This window comes from Mirounga angustirostris, unplaced genomic scaffold (assembly GCF_029215605.1).
Source record: "Mirounga angustirostris isolate CCGP_5_RB_7025 unplaced genomic scaffold, mMirAng1.0.hap1 SCAF_15, whole genome shotgun sequence".
Lineage (NCBI taxonomy): Eukaryota > Metazoa > Chordata > Mammalia > Carnivora > Phocidae > Mirounga > Mirounga angustirostris.
The window spans coordinates 51258549-51275521 of record NW_026991723.1 but is presented as its reverse complement, the minus strand read 5'-3'; the positions used below and the strand labels follow the sequence as shown (position 1 = coordinate 51275521).

Below are 16973 nucleotides of genomic sequence, written 5' to 3'. Positions count from 1 at the left end.
ATATAAAAGGGAAGTGGAGTAAGCATCACGCTCCACATTCTTCAGTGATCCTGCTAGATGATCACCCAATCTATGCCTCAACACTCTCCAATGTGGGAGCTCACTTTTCATGGGGATGATGATCCAATATTTAGAAGGTTTCCATCAATCAAGCCAAACTCCCTTCATCCCTGTATCCTAGATCTGGCAAAATACAATGTCAATCTATGGTGTCTTCTCTACGGAAACCCTTAAAAACTCCATCTCTTTTCTCCTGGCTTAATATTTTTCTAAAGTACTTACCTTCCTGCTTGCCCACTGTGTTTGCTGTCAAATTTCTCACTGTCTTCAGTGTTTAATGGATATTCTCTGAGCAGTAAAGTGACTACCATTTCTAATGTGGACCTTATATTTCTACTAAAGTGAACTGTTGCAGCTTATATATTACATTTTAGTAAGCAGAGCACATGTTGACACCTATGAATTGTGTGTATCACCAAAATGTAGGTGTTATTCCCTAGAACTTTCAACAAATCAAGACTTTCTCACACTGAACATACATGCACACATTTTTTGAAACCAAACTTATAACTTCACATTCATCTATTTTGAAATGCTATCTTTTGGGTTTGGTCCACTTATCCACTTTAGAGAAATCATCTGAATCCAGATTCTGTGCTCTCACCAATAAGTCATCTACAGGGAATAAGCAGGTTACACAGTCGCACACATATCTTTTTAGTTAGACAAATTTATAATGTCAGAAAAATTTGGAGCCCATCCAATGAATCTCCCAGAAGACATAGCACAGTCTTCTGAAATGGACTCGGATGAGTCCTTTCCTCCTCGAGGGATGTCTTAAAACAACTAGAACTCTAGCAGGAAGCTCTCCCAGCATAGAGCTGAAAAGGAAATGCTGACATTTCTAACAAAGACAATGCTTAGTAGGGAGCATCTCTGGAGAAAGCAAAACTCCTCCCTGTGAGAATAATTCCCAGGTGTGTCTCTGGTCCCGGCTTCTGGACCTCCACCCTCCATTACTCACACCCGATACAGCCTTCCAAGACCAGCCCTCATGAGAAGGTTCCATCTGGGACCACTTCCCTGACCTTGTAACTGAATTTCCACTGTCATTCCAGACAAGATATCCACTCTTAGAGATAATGGTTGTTATTTAAAACGTCAAATGAAATAGGAAAGAGATATGAAGGCACACTACTAGAGACTTCCCACTGGGTCAGTGTTGATCATATAGGATATACTATGATAAAGCACAAAGAATAATTTGTTTTATTTTGTATTTCTGCATATACAATTCTTTAGACAGAACAGCCTGATTTGGTGAGGATGGGAGAGTAGGGAAAAGCCAGTATGTTTATTAGAACTTGTTTGTAATTTGGTCATGATTCTCAATTGGGAGGGGAACGTACCAGAATCTAGGGAAGTCTTCTGAAAATTATATACGTTTTCCAACTCCTTATGGGTCAGTATCTGCCACCCAGAGCCACTTCTATTGAGGCAAATGTGACATATTGTTTCAGTCTTATATGTTCAGAGGAAAAAGGAGTCAGAAAGAACCCACTGGAATAGAGAGAGAAACACGTAAGCCGTAAGTCCCTTGCTCCATTACTGTAGTCCACCATTGGAGGTCGGTGTGAAGAATGGGCTCCTATACTTGCAGACACGATCATGCTGGGTTCTTGTTGCAGCTCCCAGCACTGTGTATCCATGTCCATGGAAGGCTAGACTGGGAAGGTCAGTTAGGATTCGCATACAACAGACCTACCCCAGAAACCAGCCTTGCTAGTGTTACCCTTCCCTTTCAGTAGGAGCATGAAATCCCTCTCCCTGCTGAAGTCAGGGCTTTGTTTCCAGGGAACTAAGATCTAAACACAGAGCTACTATTTCAGCCACATAATTTCTTTTGTCTGATTTTATGTCTAAGCCTATACTGCAAAGTGCCATGACGTAGTCACTTTGAGGGGAAAAAAAAAACTGAATTAAAACTGTGTGTGTGGGGGCGCCTGGGTGGCTCAGTTGGTTAAGCGACTGCCTTCGGCTCAGGTCATGATCCTGGAGTCCCTGGATCGAGTCCCGCATCGGGCTCCCTGCTTGGCAGGGAGTCTGCTTCTCCCTCTCCTGCTCCCCCCTCTTGTGCTCTGTCTCTAAAATAAATAAATAAAATCTTTAAAAACAAAACAAAACAAAACTGTGTGTGTGTGTGTTTGCATGTGTGTGCACACAGGTGATTTAATTTATAATTTATAAAGTGTCTCAGAGCAACTGCAGCCTCCTGGGCCTGGATTACTATAATCCCTGGTGTAGAATAGTTCCAGATTTCATGTTACTGATAAATATGTCACACAGAAAATAAAGCAAAAGAAATATGCAATCATGATAATTATTTGTTTTAAAAGTGCCTATTACAGGAGAAATCAACATTTCTATGTTAATATAAGTAATTTGAACAAAACGTTGAAACCATCTCAGCAATTTATATTACACATTCTTAGCCTTAAAAATATTACTAAATCCTCAATATAATGGGGTGTTGAAAACAAACTGAAAAGCTATAGACAAATTACACGCAATTCTCTTATCTTGTTGGATTTTTTTGAATATTTAATATAATATTTCAAACATACAGAAAAAGATCAAAATAATGTAACACATACTTATGTATGTTCGGGTCAATTTCTACTAACATAATATAGACTGCACCATTGAATTCAGCACGTTTTCCCAATTTGATTTCCACTATCAATTCTATTTTCGTTACAATAATTAGAATGTTTTCAAACTAAAAGGGAGAGCATGCTGGCGATTAGAGTTGTGATCTGCACTTCAGGTTTTAGTATCACTCTCAGCCAGTGTCCCACAGGGTGAGGGAACATAAGAGGCATGCCACTATCTGGAGAACCTGAGCAACAGACATACGAGATCTAAAAACATCCAAGTCCACCGTTCCTTAGCTCTACAACAGCTTTCGATACTCTCCTGTGCCTATGGATCGGGGTAACTGCCCCAACTTTCAGCCCATTGGGCCAATAAAGACTATAAATCACTGCATGACAAATATTTTTTAAAAGCTAGCAAAAATTATATAGCCCTGACCACAGCCCTAAGGAAAAAAGAAAAAACAAAAAGCCTAGCCTTTGACTGTTTCGATTAAAAAAGGATGTGGATATGAAATCCTTATAGAAAAGCATTCTTGTTCTCATTTAAAAATGGCAATCTGCACATTGCCGTTAAGTGGGCCACATCATTCTCAGCATGACTTTCATTTTTAAAAAATTATGGAAAACTTTTTTTGAAGCAGGTAAAACTCGGTTTCTAATTTTTTTTAAATAAGGAAACAATCCTAAATGAAGAGCAGTAAAATAATGTATCATAGTAAGTGAATCTCTACAGAGTGACAAATAACGTATCATAGTAAGTGAATCTCTACAGAGTGACATGATCAGTGCTCATAGTCTGTGGCAACACAGTTGGCAATTATGCAGGAGTGAAACTCTAGAAAAATCAGTTCAATGCCAAAAAGACATTGCATTTTAATCCCCACATAGATTAAATGGAAAGTCATAAATGGTGCCTATATACCACAGCTGCCCCTTGTTAACCAGCACTAACAGCTGGTGAGAGAGCCCAGAATCACCAGCTCTGTTAAAAAAAAAAAAAAACTAAATTAAAAAAACAAAGCCAAACCTTACCAGAAAGGAGCAAGCTGACTCCATAGAGAAGTAAACCGGCTAAAGAATCCATGCTTCCCCAAATCTCTCCATCCAGTTTCCGCAGATGTGCATGAGGTCCCAAGGATCCTTTCAAACACGCAGAGGTTTGTGACTTTCCATTCGCATGTTCTACTAGGTCTTGTTTACAAGTCGGAGGCAAGAAGGAACAGCACAGAAGCGGGCTGTAACAGTCTCATTTCTGTCTGAGCACAGGGAGTTTTTAAGTTCCTTTTTCCTGTTTCCTTTGTAGATTAGGATGGGAAAGGCTGTATCTTAAAGGCATTTGGTATCAGCAGGGCTGGGGCCACTGCAAGCCCTATCCATCTTGCAATTCATCAAAACCCTTCTCTATTGCCGCTGCTTCTGCTGTTGTAGGGGTGGAGGAATTTTTGTTGGAAGTGTGGGTCCTGGTCAGCGTTTTCAGGAACAATAGGTATCCTCTCATAGGGGGGAAACAGAATAACAGACCTCCACCTATGGATGGTATGTGGTGATGACCAGCCCTTCTCGGCCTCCAACAGCAACACCGCCCCCCGGGTCCACCTGGGATCCCTGACAGAGGGGCTTTCGGGTATGGGGTGGGGAGGACTTTTTGCTTTTGTTTTCTCATTTTAACCCACATGGTTTGAATTGGGAAAGGAAGGTTTCCATGATGAGAGAACACAACCCAAAGGCAATTAATTTGGATAATTACCGGTGAGGTCAACACACAATGCGGCCACGGAGACCAGAGTCCAAAATGGTCAGCCTGTTTTCTTTCACACAGATGGTTTATTTGCTGGCCAAGAGCCCAAAAATACCCATGCTATTGGCTATAGCTTTAATTTTTATTAACAATTCATCTGAAGGTGATCTCATTTCTTAAAGCACTTAGCCTAGAAGGAAAGGAATTCCATGGTTATTGGCCAGTGGTGTTTCAGAAGCAAATTATATACAAAACTTTACAAAATAACCTGTGTCAAAACGTAATATAAGTGATTCAACTGGGATAAAAATAGCATTCATAAGAGCAGAGAGAGTACATAGGCCAAAAGGAAAAGAGCCATTGGAGTAACCATACCTAAAATGAGATCAGAAAGCCTAAATTGATCCAGAAGATTATTTCTCCATAACACAAACTATGACTTCAGAATAGAGGTGTCAATGCTCTTGTTCATCACCCTGCCTTTGTGCCTGAGGAAAGAGCTATCTGCTCCTCCTTTGCCTGCTCACTATAGGAAAAGGCAGATGCTTGCTAGCCTTGCCTCATTTCTGCCCCAGGTTTTACCGCAACAGTGATGATCTTGAGAACCAATGGATGTTTCCAGCTGCTCGGGTAGAAAAGTACAGGCTGTTTTCAAGCGGACCTGGGTTCAGATACTCAGCCACATGTTTACTTAATCTCTTTGAGTCTCAGTTTCAACAGCTGTAAAAGGCAATAATATCTCCAACATGGGGAGCACCTGGGTGGCTCAGTCGTTAAGCGTCTGCCTTCGGCTCAGGTCATGATCCCAGGGTCCTGGGATCGAGTCCCGCATCGGGCTCCCTTCTCTGTGGGAAGCCTGCTTCTCCTTCTCCCACTCTCCCTGCTTGTGTTCCCTCTCTCGCTGTGTCTCTCTCTGTCAAATAAATAAATAAAATCTTTTAAAAAAGTATCTCCAACCTGGGGATTTTTGAGAGGATTAAATGAGGTTGGCACAGTGCCTAATTCATAGAAGGCTTTCGTTAAATGTTAATGTATTCATTTCCTTGAGTCTTTCCATTCAGTCTCTGATTTCTGTCCCAAGCGATTCCTCCAGAAAGCCATTCTCTCATCTTATGAAACGGCTTTAAGTTTAGTGTTGTAAAGAACCAGGCTAGGAGTCGGGGATTCTCGGCTCTAGTCCCAGCTCTGTTTTTCCTGTGAGGACTTGGACGAGTCATTTCCCACTTGCAGGCCTCAGTTTCCTCAACTGTAAAACGAAGGATTTGTACTGGATGTGACTAATTTCCCTCCAGCTGTAACAGCTCATAGTCTAAATGACTAAACTGTCCCCTCACAGCATCTCCAAGTGGGTTTCTAGGTCCTCACATCTGGGCAGTTGAGAGAAGACGCTAGCTTTGTCTCTCGGTCACTGCAGAACCTAGAGGGCACAAACATGCTCTATTTTAAGAACATGGTGGCTGAGCTTTGTGAGGTCCACTGGCCCCAGGCCATATGCAGCAGCAATGGAAAGCCTTGGAAATAAACAAACTCCAGGACCCCTGCCTCCTCAAACACACCTTCCTCTGTTTGTGCTTGATGGCCACACAAGGAAGTCTTTGCTCACATGCCCTCCTGTTGGCTAGTTCTTGTGGGCCAATGATGCTACTATCTTGCTTCCCTTTCTGGGTTGCCTCCCTCTGTTATTCAGAAAAGCACGGCAGTTTCATCTTTCCCCCATTATCCAGAAAGATCTACCCTTACTGAGAATTGTTAAGTCCTCTCTCTTTCCTTTACCCAGAATTGGTTTTTCACTCTGTAACCCAGAAATGCTGCTCCTCTTGGAAAAGGCAATGTTGCTCCATTATCCAAGAGCTATGTAGTTTGACCTCATCTTCCATGTAGTCCTCTCCAATGCCATCCAAAGTATTGATCCCATTGAATAAATACTGCTAGATTTCCTGAGCCTATGATTACATCACTAGTCAAAAGGCTGAGCAACTTTTCTCTGGGATGTCCGAATCTTTAGCATGTAAATTCCCAGTGAAAGTGAAGATTACTGGGACAAAAGTGGCCAAACATGCTCGGCTCTAACTTTCTGCCCTGTGGATATTAGAACATGAAGAACCAATCAAGGAACAATAATACAAGATTCACCAGGCGCTGTGGGGCCAATAGGTCAGCAGAGCTGACTGGCAACATCCTGGGAAGTTGCAAAACTGGATGGCATGCCAGAATTTCCAAGGGAAGGGAGAGGCCACTTCCATGTCTGGACAGGACTCTCCCCAGTACATAACGTATTAAGGAAATACCACATACTTGGACATGCCACAACCCTTCTCTAGAAAGCTGGCTGTGGCCATCATCTGGGCATCTCCATCCCCTGAAGAGCCTTGTTGGGGGCCAATTGGATCAGCTTGCCACGCTTAGCAGCTCGGTCCACCTGGAAAGGTTGAAATCATCTTCCCATCTTTGCCTGACTAACTCCTTGCTACCTTCTCAGGCTCAGAAATGTCTTCCCTGACTCCACAATCCAGATTAGTCTCCCCTGTTCTTCTCTCACAACATCATGTCCTTTTGTTCGTGATGCTAATCACAACTGGTAATCATATATTTGTGTCCTTATCTTTTTAATGCCTCTTCCTCCCACCCCAAGTTGACTGTAATCTTCGTAAGGCAGAAGATATCTTATTTGCTGAATTCTCCGAACTGAGCACAGTGTTTCGCACATAGTAGGTCTTAAATAAAAATACTTCATGAGCTAATAAGTGAAAACACTTTCATTATTACTCATATACTCACATCTAGAAAAGGCTTTGGAGTTAGGCAAACCTAGTTCCGTGTTATAGCTATAATCGACTCACTGTATGACCTGGGCAATTCACATCTCTGAACCTCAGGTTCCTCTTTAAAATGAGGACAGGAGGCACCTGGGTGGCTCAGTCAGTTAAGCATCTGACTCGATCTCAGCTCAGGTCTTGATCTCAGGGTTGTGAGTTCAAGCCCCATGTTGGGCTCCATACTGGGTACAGAGCCTACATAAGAAAAAAAAGAAAAAAGAAAATATATATTGCTAAATATTAGCAATATATACATAGTAACTGGCACAAGTAATATTTAATAAAGACTCTCTACAGATTCTTTCCCATTCACGGCCACCACTACCTCCCCTGGACTGTTATATAGAACTATTTGCAATGCAGAAATGAGGTCCCACAGAGTCTAAGTACTGTGCTCAGCTGTGGGTAGCAGAGGAAGTATTAGAATCTTGGTCTTCTGGCTCCCAATTTTTGCAAGTTTAATATATGACTTTTTTTTTTTTTTGCATAGTTCATCTTTAGACTACAACATGCTAAAAAGTAGATAAAGAGAAATATAAAAAATATCATAAACACCAATAGGGTATATCCAGACCTTACGAGAAAGTATGTGAAATGAAACTTTTGAGAGATAATGGAAAAAGCTTGATAACACTGAGGAATGTAGTCACTTCTCATTGTGCTTCCAAAATAGTAATTGCTAATATCAGGACCTGTGAGCACTCTGCTGCCTTGCTCCAGGGAAATGAAAGGGAGCTTCCTCATGAGTCAAGCTTACTCAGTTTAATTTTATTTTTCCAGACATACTTATAGCAGAACAAATAGAAAACCAAACCAGCAATGAGCAAACAAAATAAGCAAACAAGGCACTTGGCTAATTTGTTCTTTTCTATTCTCTGGTTTTTGCACCTAATATAGGAAAAAAATCTATAGAAAACATTACAGATCTTTGAGACAGATTAACAAAAATATCAAGGGACAATAAGAAATGTGAAGAGGTGTGAAGAGTATACAATGTTACTCTGAACTGGTTTCACATGTCTAGAGGTCAGTATCACAGATATGTAGCAAAAACCATAGATGCACATCCTTTAGCTGAGAAAATCCACTTTTAGGATATATCCCAAGCAAAAGTCAAAGATGTGCCCCAAAATGTATGTACAAAGGCATTATAGAAGCATTATTGACAATAATCAAAACATGGAAACAATCTAAACAGCCAACAAAAATGGATTATTTATATAAATCATGGTATACAATGAAATAGACAAATGTCAAAATGTGGTGGAAGCATACTGACATGACAGATGTAAAGATATGTATTGTATATTGTTGACTGGGATAAAAGTTTGAACAGTGAAATTTATACACCTACACACACACACACACACACACACAGGCTCCAATATATATGACAAATATACGCCAAAACATTAAATACTATTGTTTCTAGGTTGTTGGAAAACTGATAATATTTATTTTCTTCTTTATAACTTTTTATAATTTCAACATTTTAAAAAATAATGAGCATATATGTACAAATGAAGAAGACTGGGGGAAATCCTTGAGACAGTTGACCCAGGGCAATAGGATGTACCTTAAAACACCCACTGGCAAATATGAAAAAGAATCCAAGTGAAGCTCAGCGTCCAGGAGGCGAGCAAACAGATTTTGGTGTTGGCTTCCCACAGGGTAGCCTTGGCATCATCCTGCCTTTTGTAGGGTTGTGGTCACTGAACCTCCAGTGTCATCACGTCTGGCTTCTTAAGGACTTTTGTGAACTTTTTTGTGAAGCCGTTGTACTTAACAGTGGGCTAGCAGAAAAGGAAGGGTCATCAACAATTAAGTCCTGGCCCTCCGCCAGGACACCACAATTAAAGTGGCAACACCCACTCTGGTCTAGAGCAGAGCTGATGGCTACGGAAAATATGGAAAATACCTGACCCTCCACGAACCTCATTTACTCTAAATCTTTTTTTTTTTTCGTTTAGCATCTAAATGACAAGGACTATGCTTGAAGCTGTAGGAAGAGACGCAGATATAGAAAATGTAGTTTCTGCTTTTGAACCTCACAATGACACCATCCTAGCATGACAACAATGCATCAAAACAGGAAAAGTTAAATAACAAAATCAGGCATTGTGTGGTTAAATACCAAAGGGTGGTACTGGCAGTAAAATTTTTAGGAGTCTTTGCTTCAGCCCCCGAGGTTGCAGGGACTCTGTAGTTCATTCCAGATGATCCTGTGTTATTTTCTCAATGGCTTAAGGGAAAGAGTAACCAGGATCTCCTGCAACCACTATGAGACCAATATGCCACAGACAGGATAGACTGGGGGTATTTTTCATGACCCCCCCAAAAAAAACCTACCAAAAAAGACAAAAAGGATAAAAAAGAAAAAGAAACTTCTATTCATCCTTCAAAATACAATTCATATATCACTTCATCTGTAAAAACTTTTTTCAGTTGGTTGTTCATGGTATCTAATAAACCACCCCATGACTTGGTGGCTTAAAACAACAAATACTTACATAGCTCATGATTTTGTGGGTCGACAGGCAGTTCCGGCTCGCCTGGACAGTTCTGATCTCACCTGGCCTCCCTCATTCGTCTCTAGCCAGGGATGCAAGTTTTCTTGAGGCCGTTAAATTAATTAAACAAGGAGCCCATTAGACTGAGATGGCTCTAAAGCTGGGTAGGCCTATAAGTAAACCAAAATCTAAGCCTGTAAACGCCTCAAGGTTATGAAATCAAAACCCTCCCTAAGGACAACCAGTCATAGCCAACTAGGCCTTAAGCTACAGCCAATCAACAATTTTCTTACTTTGTTTCCTCCTTTTCTCTAAAAAAGCCTCTCCCCCGGTGGCTCCCCTATACTCCTGTGCGTGGAAGTGTTCCTAACCACTTCTGATCTGGTGTTGCCTGATTCAAATCAATTTTTGCTCAAATAAACCCTTAACATTCTTAATATGGCTCAATGGATCTTTTCACAAGGTCTAGGCACATCATTACTCCTGCCACATTTTATTGCCAAACCAAGTCACCCGGCTAAGACTAGATCCAAAAGCTGGAAACATAGACTTCACCTTTTGGTATGAAGAGTTATAAAGTTATAATGCAAAGAACAAGAATTCTTCAAATGAAGACTTTTGGTCATTTTTTTAAAAAAGTTAAGTTTGTTGGGTTCTGTGCCATGGCCCCTCTCCCGCGTGAAAATCTAGAGCCGCTCCTTCTTTGTCTGTGGCCTCTGACCCAGGAGCGGAGGGAAAGCTTCGAGACGACCGACCCCTGCACCCTCCACAGCCAGCTGGGGCACCTGCATCCAAGGGCTCCGGCAGGGGCCACGCCGACACCACCCAGTGGGAGGGGCTGGTAAACCAGCACTGCGGCTCCTGCTCCTACCTGAGCCACTTGGACCTTCTCAGCTCCTTCGCCATTGCAGAGAATGAAAGCAAAGCACCAGTCCGCTTCAACTTGATGGAGAAGGTGCTGCAGCCTGGAGGATGGCCAGCGCACAAGCGGGAGAACTGACACCTTCATCTTGTCACCGCTGTGCGGGAGCATCTCCCACAGAGTTCCTCCCATTTGCCATCATTCCCGCGTGTTCCTGCCCCAAGTAGACTGATTCTCCATGACCATGTTTCTCCTGCTTTCCTTGTACAGAAGGGCTTATACCAGGGGTGTCCTGCCTGACCTGCCTTCCTGGGGGAGAGCTTCTGGACCCTGAAGCAGTGAGATGGTGGAGAGAGCCTAAAGCCAGCAAGAGAGGGGAGAAGGCCCTGGAATGAGACGGGATTCGCAGGTTTGTTTTGGGCTCGTTGATTGTCGTTGCTTTTTCTGTAAAGTTCGGAAATTTTTCAGTCTCAAAAGAAAAAGTTACATTTGCTGAGATATTAATTTATATGCAGTAAGATTTACCCCCTTTTAAAAAAATTGTATAAAACACATAAAATTTAAATTTTAACCATTATTACATGTACATTGCAGTAGTGTTAACTGTATTTATCATTCAACAGATCTCTAGGATTTTTTTTCATCTTGCAAAACTGAAATTCTATACTCATTGAAAAGCAATTCCCCACCTACCCCTCTCCTCAGCTTCTGGCAGCCGCACTTCTACTTTTTGTTTCTATGAGTTTAGCTACTTTAGATATCTCATATAAATAGAATCATAAATTATTTGCCTTTTTGTGACTGGCTTATTTCACTTATCATAATGTCCAAGGTTTGTCCATGTTGTGGCATATAACAGGATTTCATTCTTTTTAAAGGCTGAATAATATTTCATATTACATTTTCTATATACATTCATCAGTTTATGGGCATTTGGGTTGCTTCCACCTGTTGGCTATTGTGAATAATGCTGCAATGAACATGGGTATACAAATATCTCTTTGAGATCCTGCTTTCAATTCTTCTGGATTTACATACCCAGAAGTGGGATTACTGGATAATATGATATTTCTTTTTTTTTTTTTTTTAAGATTTTCTTTATTTTTAGAAAGAGAGCACACATGAGCAGGGGGAGGGGTAGAGGGAGAGATAGAGAATCTCAAGCAGACTCTGGGCTGAGTGGAGCCCCACGTGAGGCTCATCTCACCATTCTGAGATCATGACTTGAGCCGGAATCAAGTCAGTCACTTAACCAACTGAGCCACCCAGCGGCCCCAGTAGTTCTATTTTTAATATTTTGAGGGACCTCTGTATTGTTTTCCATAGCAGCTGCAGCATCTTACATTCCCACCAATAATGCACAAGGGTTTCAATTTATCCACACCCTTGCCAACACTTATTATCTTAGATGGTGGCCATCTTAATGGGTGTGAGGTGAAAATTCATCCATTTTTAAGTGCATAGTCCTAGGAGTTTTGACAAATGCATGCCTTTGTATAATCACTACTCCAATCACCCCAATTTCCGTCACCCCAAAGGTCCCTTGGACTCCACTGCAGTAAGTCCCCTCATCTAACCAGCAGCCCCAGGCAATCACAGACATGTTTTGTCTCTATTATTTTGATGTTTCCAGAATGTCATATAAAGGAATCATATATAGTTTTTTGAATCTTGCTTCTTTCATTTGGCATAATTTATCTGATTCATTCATGCATTTGCATGTATGAGGAGTTTATTCCTTTTTGTTCCTGAATAGTATGCCATTGTATGGACATACCAGAATTTATTTATCTATTCACTATTTGGAATGTCCCTATAATTTTATTCATCTGTATAACTTAAGCTGTATATTATTTGCATACATGTATTTTTTGTAAACGTGTTTTTCATTTCTCAGGTAAATACTGGAGACTGGGATTAGTGGATTCTAAGGATTATATACTTAATTTTATAAGGAACTGCTAAACTTTTTCTGTTGTGGTTGTAACATTTTGCATTCCCATTACCAACATATAAGAGTTCTAGTTGCCCTATATGCCCTATATGCCTAAGTGCCCTAGCACTTGGTTATGTCAGGTTTTAAAAATTTTGTTTTCTAGCTATACACCAATAGGTGTATAGAGATAACTCATTGTGATTTTAATTAGAATTTCCTTAATAACTAACAATGCTGAACATCTTTTCATGTGTTTATTTGCTATTATCTTCTTTAGTAAAATGTTCAAATTGCCTATTTTTTAATTCAGTTGTTTCTTTTCTTTTTGGGAGTCTTAGGAGTCTTTTTTAAAAGATTTACTTATTTATTTTAGAGGTGGGGGCGAAGGGGAGTGGGGGCGGGGAAGGGGCAGAGGGAGAAGGAGAGAGAAACCCAAGCAGACTCCTTCCTGAGCCAGAGCCTGAATCAACAGGGGGCTGGATCTCAGGACCCTGAGATCAGACCTGAGGCCTGAGCAGAAACCAAGAGTCAGACACTTAACTGACTGTGCCACCCAGGTGCCCCAGGAGTCTTGGGAGTCTTATATGTCAAATATGTGATTTGTAAATATCTTCTCCCAATCCGTGGCTTGTCTTTCTATTCTCTTAACATTGTGTTTTTCAGAGGTAAAACTTTTAATTTGGAAAAAATGCAATTTATCTTTTTAAGATCTTATTTTATTTATTTATTTATTTATTTATTTATTTATTTATTTATTTATTTATTTATTTATTTAAGAGAGCACAAGCAGGGGGAGGGACAGAAGAAGAGGGAGAGAGACAAGCAGACTCCCTGCTGAGCAGTTTGCCTGATGCAGGGCTCAATCCCAAGACCCTGAGATCATGACCTGAGCCAGTCAGATGCCTAGATGACTGAGCCACCCAGTCTCAGGTGCCCAGGTGCCCCACCTTTTTCTTTTATAAACATTGCTTCTGTATCTGTATTTTTGTATCTTCTTTTACAAATATTTCTTCTGTGCCAAACATAAGGTCACAAAGATTATTTTCTATGTTTTCTTCTAAAAGTCTCATAATTTTTTTTATTTTGTTCACTAATCCATTTTAATTTTAATTTTTGTGTAAGATGTCAGGTAAAAGTTGAGGTCTATTTTCTTGCATGTGAATGCCCAACCATTCCAGCACCATTTGTTGAAAAGACCATCCTTTCTCCATTGAATTTGCTTTGCACCTTTGCCAAAAAGCATTGGCCACAAATGAATTGGTATATTTCTAGACTCTCCATTCTATGCCATTAATCTCTATGTCTATTCTTTTGTGAATACTGTGCTATCTTGGTTACTAGAGCTTTATAGTAAATCTTGATATCAGGTAGTATAAGTCCTCCAACTTTGTTCTTCTATTTCAAAATTGTTTTAGTTATTCTAGTTCCTTTGTATCCTTCTGCTTACTTTGGATTTAATTTGCTCTTTATTTTTTTTTTAAGATTTTATTTATTTATTTGAGAGCAAGAATGAGAGACAGAGAGCACGAGAGGGAAGAGAGTCAGAGGGAGAAGCAGAACCCCCGCTAAGCAGGGAGCCCGATATGGGACTCGATCCCAGGACTCCAGGATCATAACCTGAGCTGAAGGCAGTCGCTTAACCAACTGAGCCACCCAGGCGCCCTTGATTTGCTCTTTAAATTCTAGTTTTTTAAAGTAGAAATTTGTATCACTAAATTGAAACCTTTCTCTTTTGATATAATCCTGTTATGCTATAAGTTTCCCTCTAAGCACTTCTTTAGCTCCACCCTACAACTTTTATAAGTTGAATTTTCATTTTCATTTAGTTCAAAATATTTTCTAGTTTCCCTTATAATCCATGATTGTTTACTTCCCAAATATTTAGGGGATTTTACAGGTATCTTTCTTTAAATGATTTATAGTTTAATTCTGTTATGATCAGAGAACATGCTTTGTATGATTTCAGTTCTTTTAAATTCATTTAGGTTTGTTTTATGGCCCAGAATAAGGTGTATCCTGGCGAATTTTCCACATGTACTTGAAAAGAATATACATTCTGTCAGTGGCTGAGTGTTCCAAAAATTAGTTAGGTCCAGTTGGAGTATAGTGTTATTTAGGTCTTCTATATCCCTACTTATTTCTTTTCTACCAGTTATATCAGTTTCTGAAGGCAGAGTGTTAAATGTTCCAACTATAATTATGGATTTGTATTTATCCTTTCTTTTTTTTTAAATTTTTTATTGTTATGTTAATCCCCATACATTCCATCATTAGTTTTAGATGTAGTGTTCCATGATTCATTGTTTGTGCATAACACCCAGTGCTCCATGCAGAACGTGCCCTCCTCAATACCCATCACCAGGCTAACCCATCCTCCCACCCCCCTCCCCTCCAGAACCCTCAGTTTGTTTTTCAGAGTCCATCGTCTCTCATGGTTCGTCTACCCCTCCGATTTCCCCCCTTCATTCTTCCCCAACTGCTATGTTCTTCTTCTTCTTCTTTTTTTTCTTTCTTAACATATATTGCATTATTTGTTTCAGAGGTACAGATCTGAGATTCAACAGTCTTGCACAATTCACAGCACTTACTAGAGCACATACCCTCCCCAGTGTCCATCACCCAGTCACCCCATCCCTCCCACCCCAACCCCCACTCCAGCAACCCTCAGTTTGTTTCCTGAGATCAAGAATTCCTCATATCAGTGAGGTCATATGATACATGTCTTTCTCTGTTTGACTTATTTCACTCAACATAATACCCTCCAGTTCCATCCACGTTGTTGCAAATGGCAAGATCTCATTCCTTTTGATGGCTGCATAATATTCCATTATATATATATACCACCTCTTCTTTATCCATTCATCTGTTGATGGACATCTTGGCTCTTTCCACAGTTTGGCTATTGTGGACACTGCTGCTATAAACATCGGGGTGCACGTACCCTTTCGGATCCCTACTTTTGTATCTTTGGGGTAAATACCCAGTAGTGCAATTGCTGGATCATATGGTAGCTCTATTTTCAACTTTTTGAGGAACCTCCATACTGTTTTCCAGAGTGGCTGCACCAGCTTGCATTCCCACCAACAGTGTAGGAGGGTTCCCCTTTCTCCGCATCCCCGCCAACATCTGTCGTTTCCTGACTTGTTAATTTTAGCCATTCTGACTGGTGTGAGGTGGTATCTCATTGAGGTTTTGATTTGGATTTCCCTGATGCCGAGTGATATTGAGCACTTTTTCATGTGTCTGTTGGCCATTTGGATGTCTTCTTTGCAGAAATGTCTGTTCATGTCTTCTGCCCATTTCTTGATTGGATTCTTTGTTCTTTGGGTGTTGAGTTTGATGAGTTCTTTATAGATTTTTGGATACTAGCCCTTTATCTGATATGTCATTTGCAAATATCTTCTCCCATTCTGTCGGTTGTCTTTTGGTTTTGTTGACTGTTTCCTTTGCTGTGCAAAAGCTTTTTATCTTGATGAAGTCCCAATAGTTCATTTTTGCCCTTGCTTCCCTTGCCTTTGGCGATGTTTCTAGGAAGAAGTTGCTGCGGCTGAGGTCGAAGAGGTTGCTGCCTGTGTTCTCCTTTAGGATGTTGATGGACTCCTGTCTCACATTGAGGTCTTTCAACCATTTGGAGTCTATTTTTGTGTGTGGTGTAAGGAAATGGTCCAGTTTCATTCTTCTGCATGTGGCTGTCCAATTTTCCCAACACCATTTGTTGAAGAGACTGTCTTTATTCCATTGGACATTCTTTCCTGCTTTGTCAAAGATGAATTGACCATAGAGTTGAGGGTCCATTTCTGGGCTCTCTATTCTGTTCCATTGATCTATGTGCCTGTTTTTGTGCCAGTACCATACTGTCTTGATGATGACAGCTTTGTATTTATCCTTTCAATTCTATCAAATTTTCTTCTTGTATTTTGAAGGTTATTTGTTAGGTTTATTCATATTTAGAATTGTTACATATCTTCATAAATTGACTCATCTTTAAATAATATTAAATCTTCATTTCTGATATTTCCTGTTCTAACGTCTACTTTGATATTGTGGTAATTTTTGAAATTTGTCATAGCAGACTTATTCTCTCTTCTTTATGGTTACTTATTTATTAATTCCTCCACCCTAGAAAAGGTCATATAGCTCAAGGGAATCTCCAGCGGGGTACTGAAAGTAGAGCTGTTTACCAGGTGAACCATGACAAGGACAGGAGGGAGGTAGGATAGGCATTTCAACAAATGGACCAATAGTCTGAGCCAAAACACAGTGGTGTGAAATAATATACCATGTTAGGGGAAATGTGATTGATTGAGCAAGCCGAAATAAGGGTGAGAAAGGGCTTGGCAAGAGACAAGGTGCTTTGTTCAAACTGGGTTCAGATTTGGTGTACACTAGTGAGGTCTGTAACAATGGGAAATAAAAGGTTTTAAGTCAAGGAATGTCATGACCAAACTTCCACT

General features: G+C 40.4%; 1 protein-coding gene and 1 pseudogene across 5 annotated transcripts in view; one reads left to right on the top strand and one right to left on the bottom strand.

Annotated features, from left to right (window-relative positions):
• The window catches only part of TEK (TEK receptor tyrosine kinase), a 106712-nt gene extending 102543 nt beyond the window's left edge, over positions 1-4169 (bottom strand). For 2 of the 5 annotated variants that reach the window (XR_010407775.1, XM_045882502.3), the window contains exon 1: positions 3690-4100. Coding sequence is in view for 4 of the 5 variants with exons in the window: in XM_045882502.3 (XP_045738458.1) it covers positions 3690-3741 (52 nt within the window). In the remaining variant the exon portion in view is untranslated. Of the gene's footprint in view, positions 1-3689 lie in introns of all 5 variants that reach the window. The other 3 variants (XM_045882503.3, XM_045882504.3, XM_064579585.1) reach the window with 3 other exon arrangements.
• Positions 4170-10383: 6214 nt separating this feature from the next.
• Positions 10384-10721, top strand: LOC123850276 (splicing factor 3B subunit 5-like; annotated as a pseudogene).
• Positions 10722-16973: the final 6252 nt, after the last annotated feature.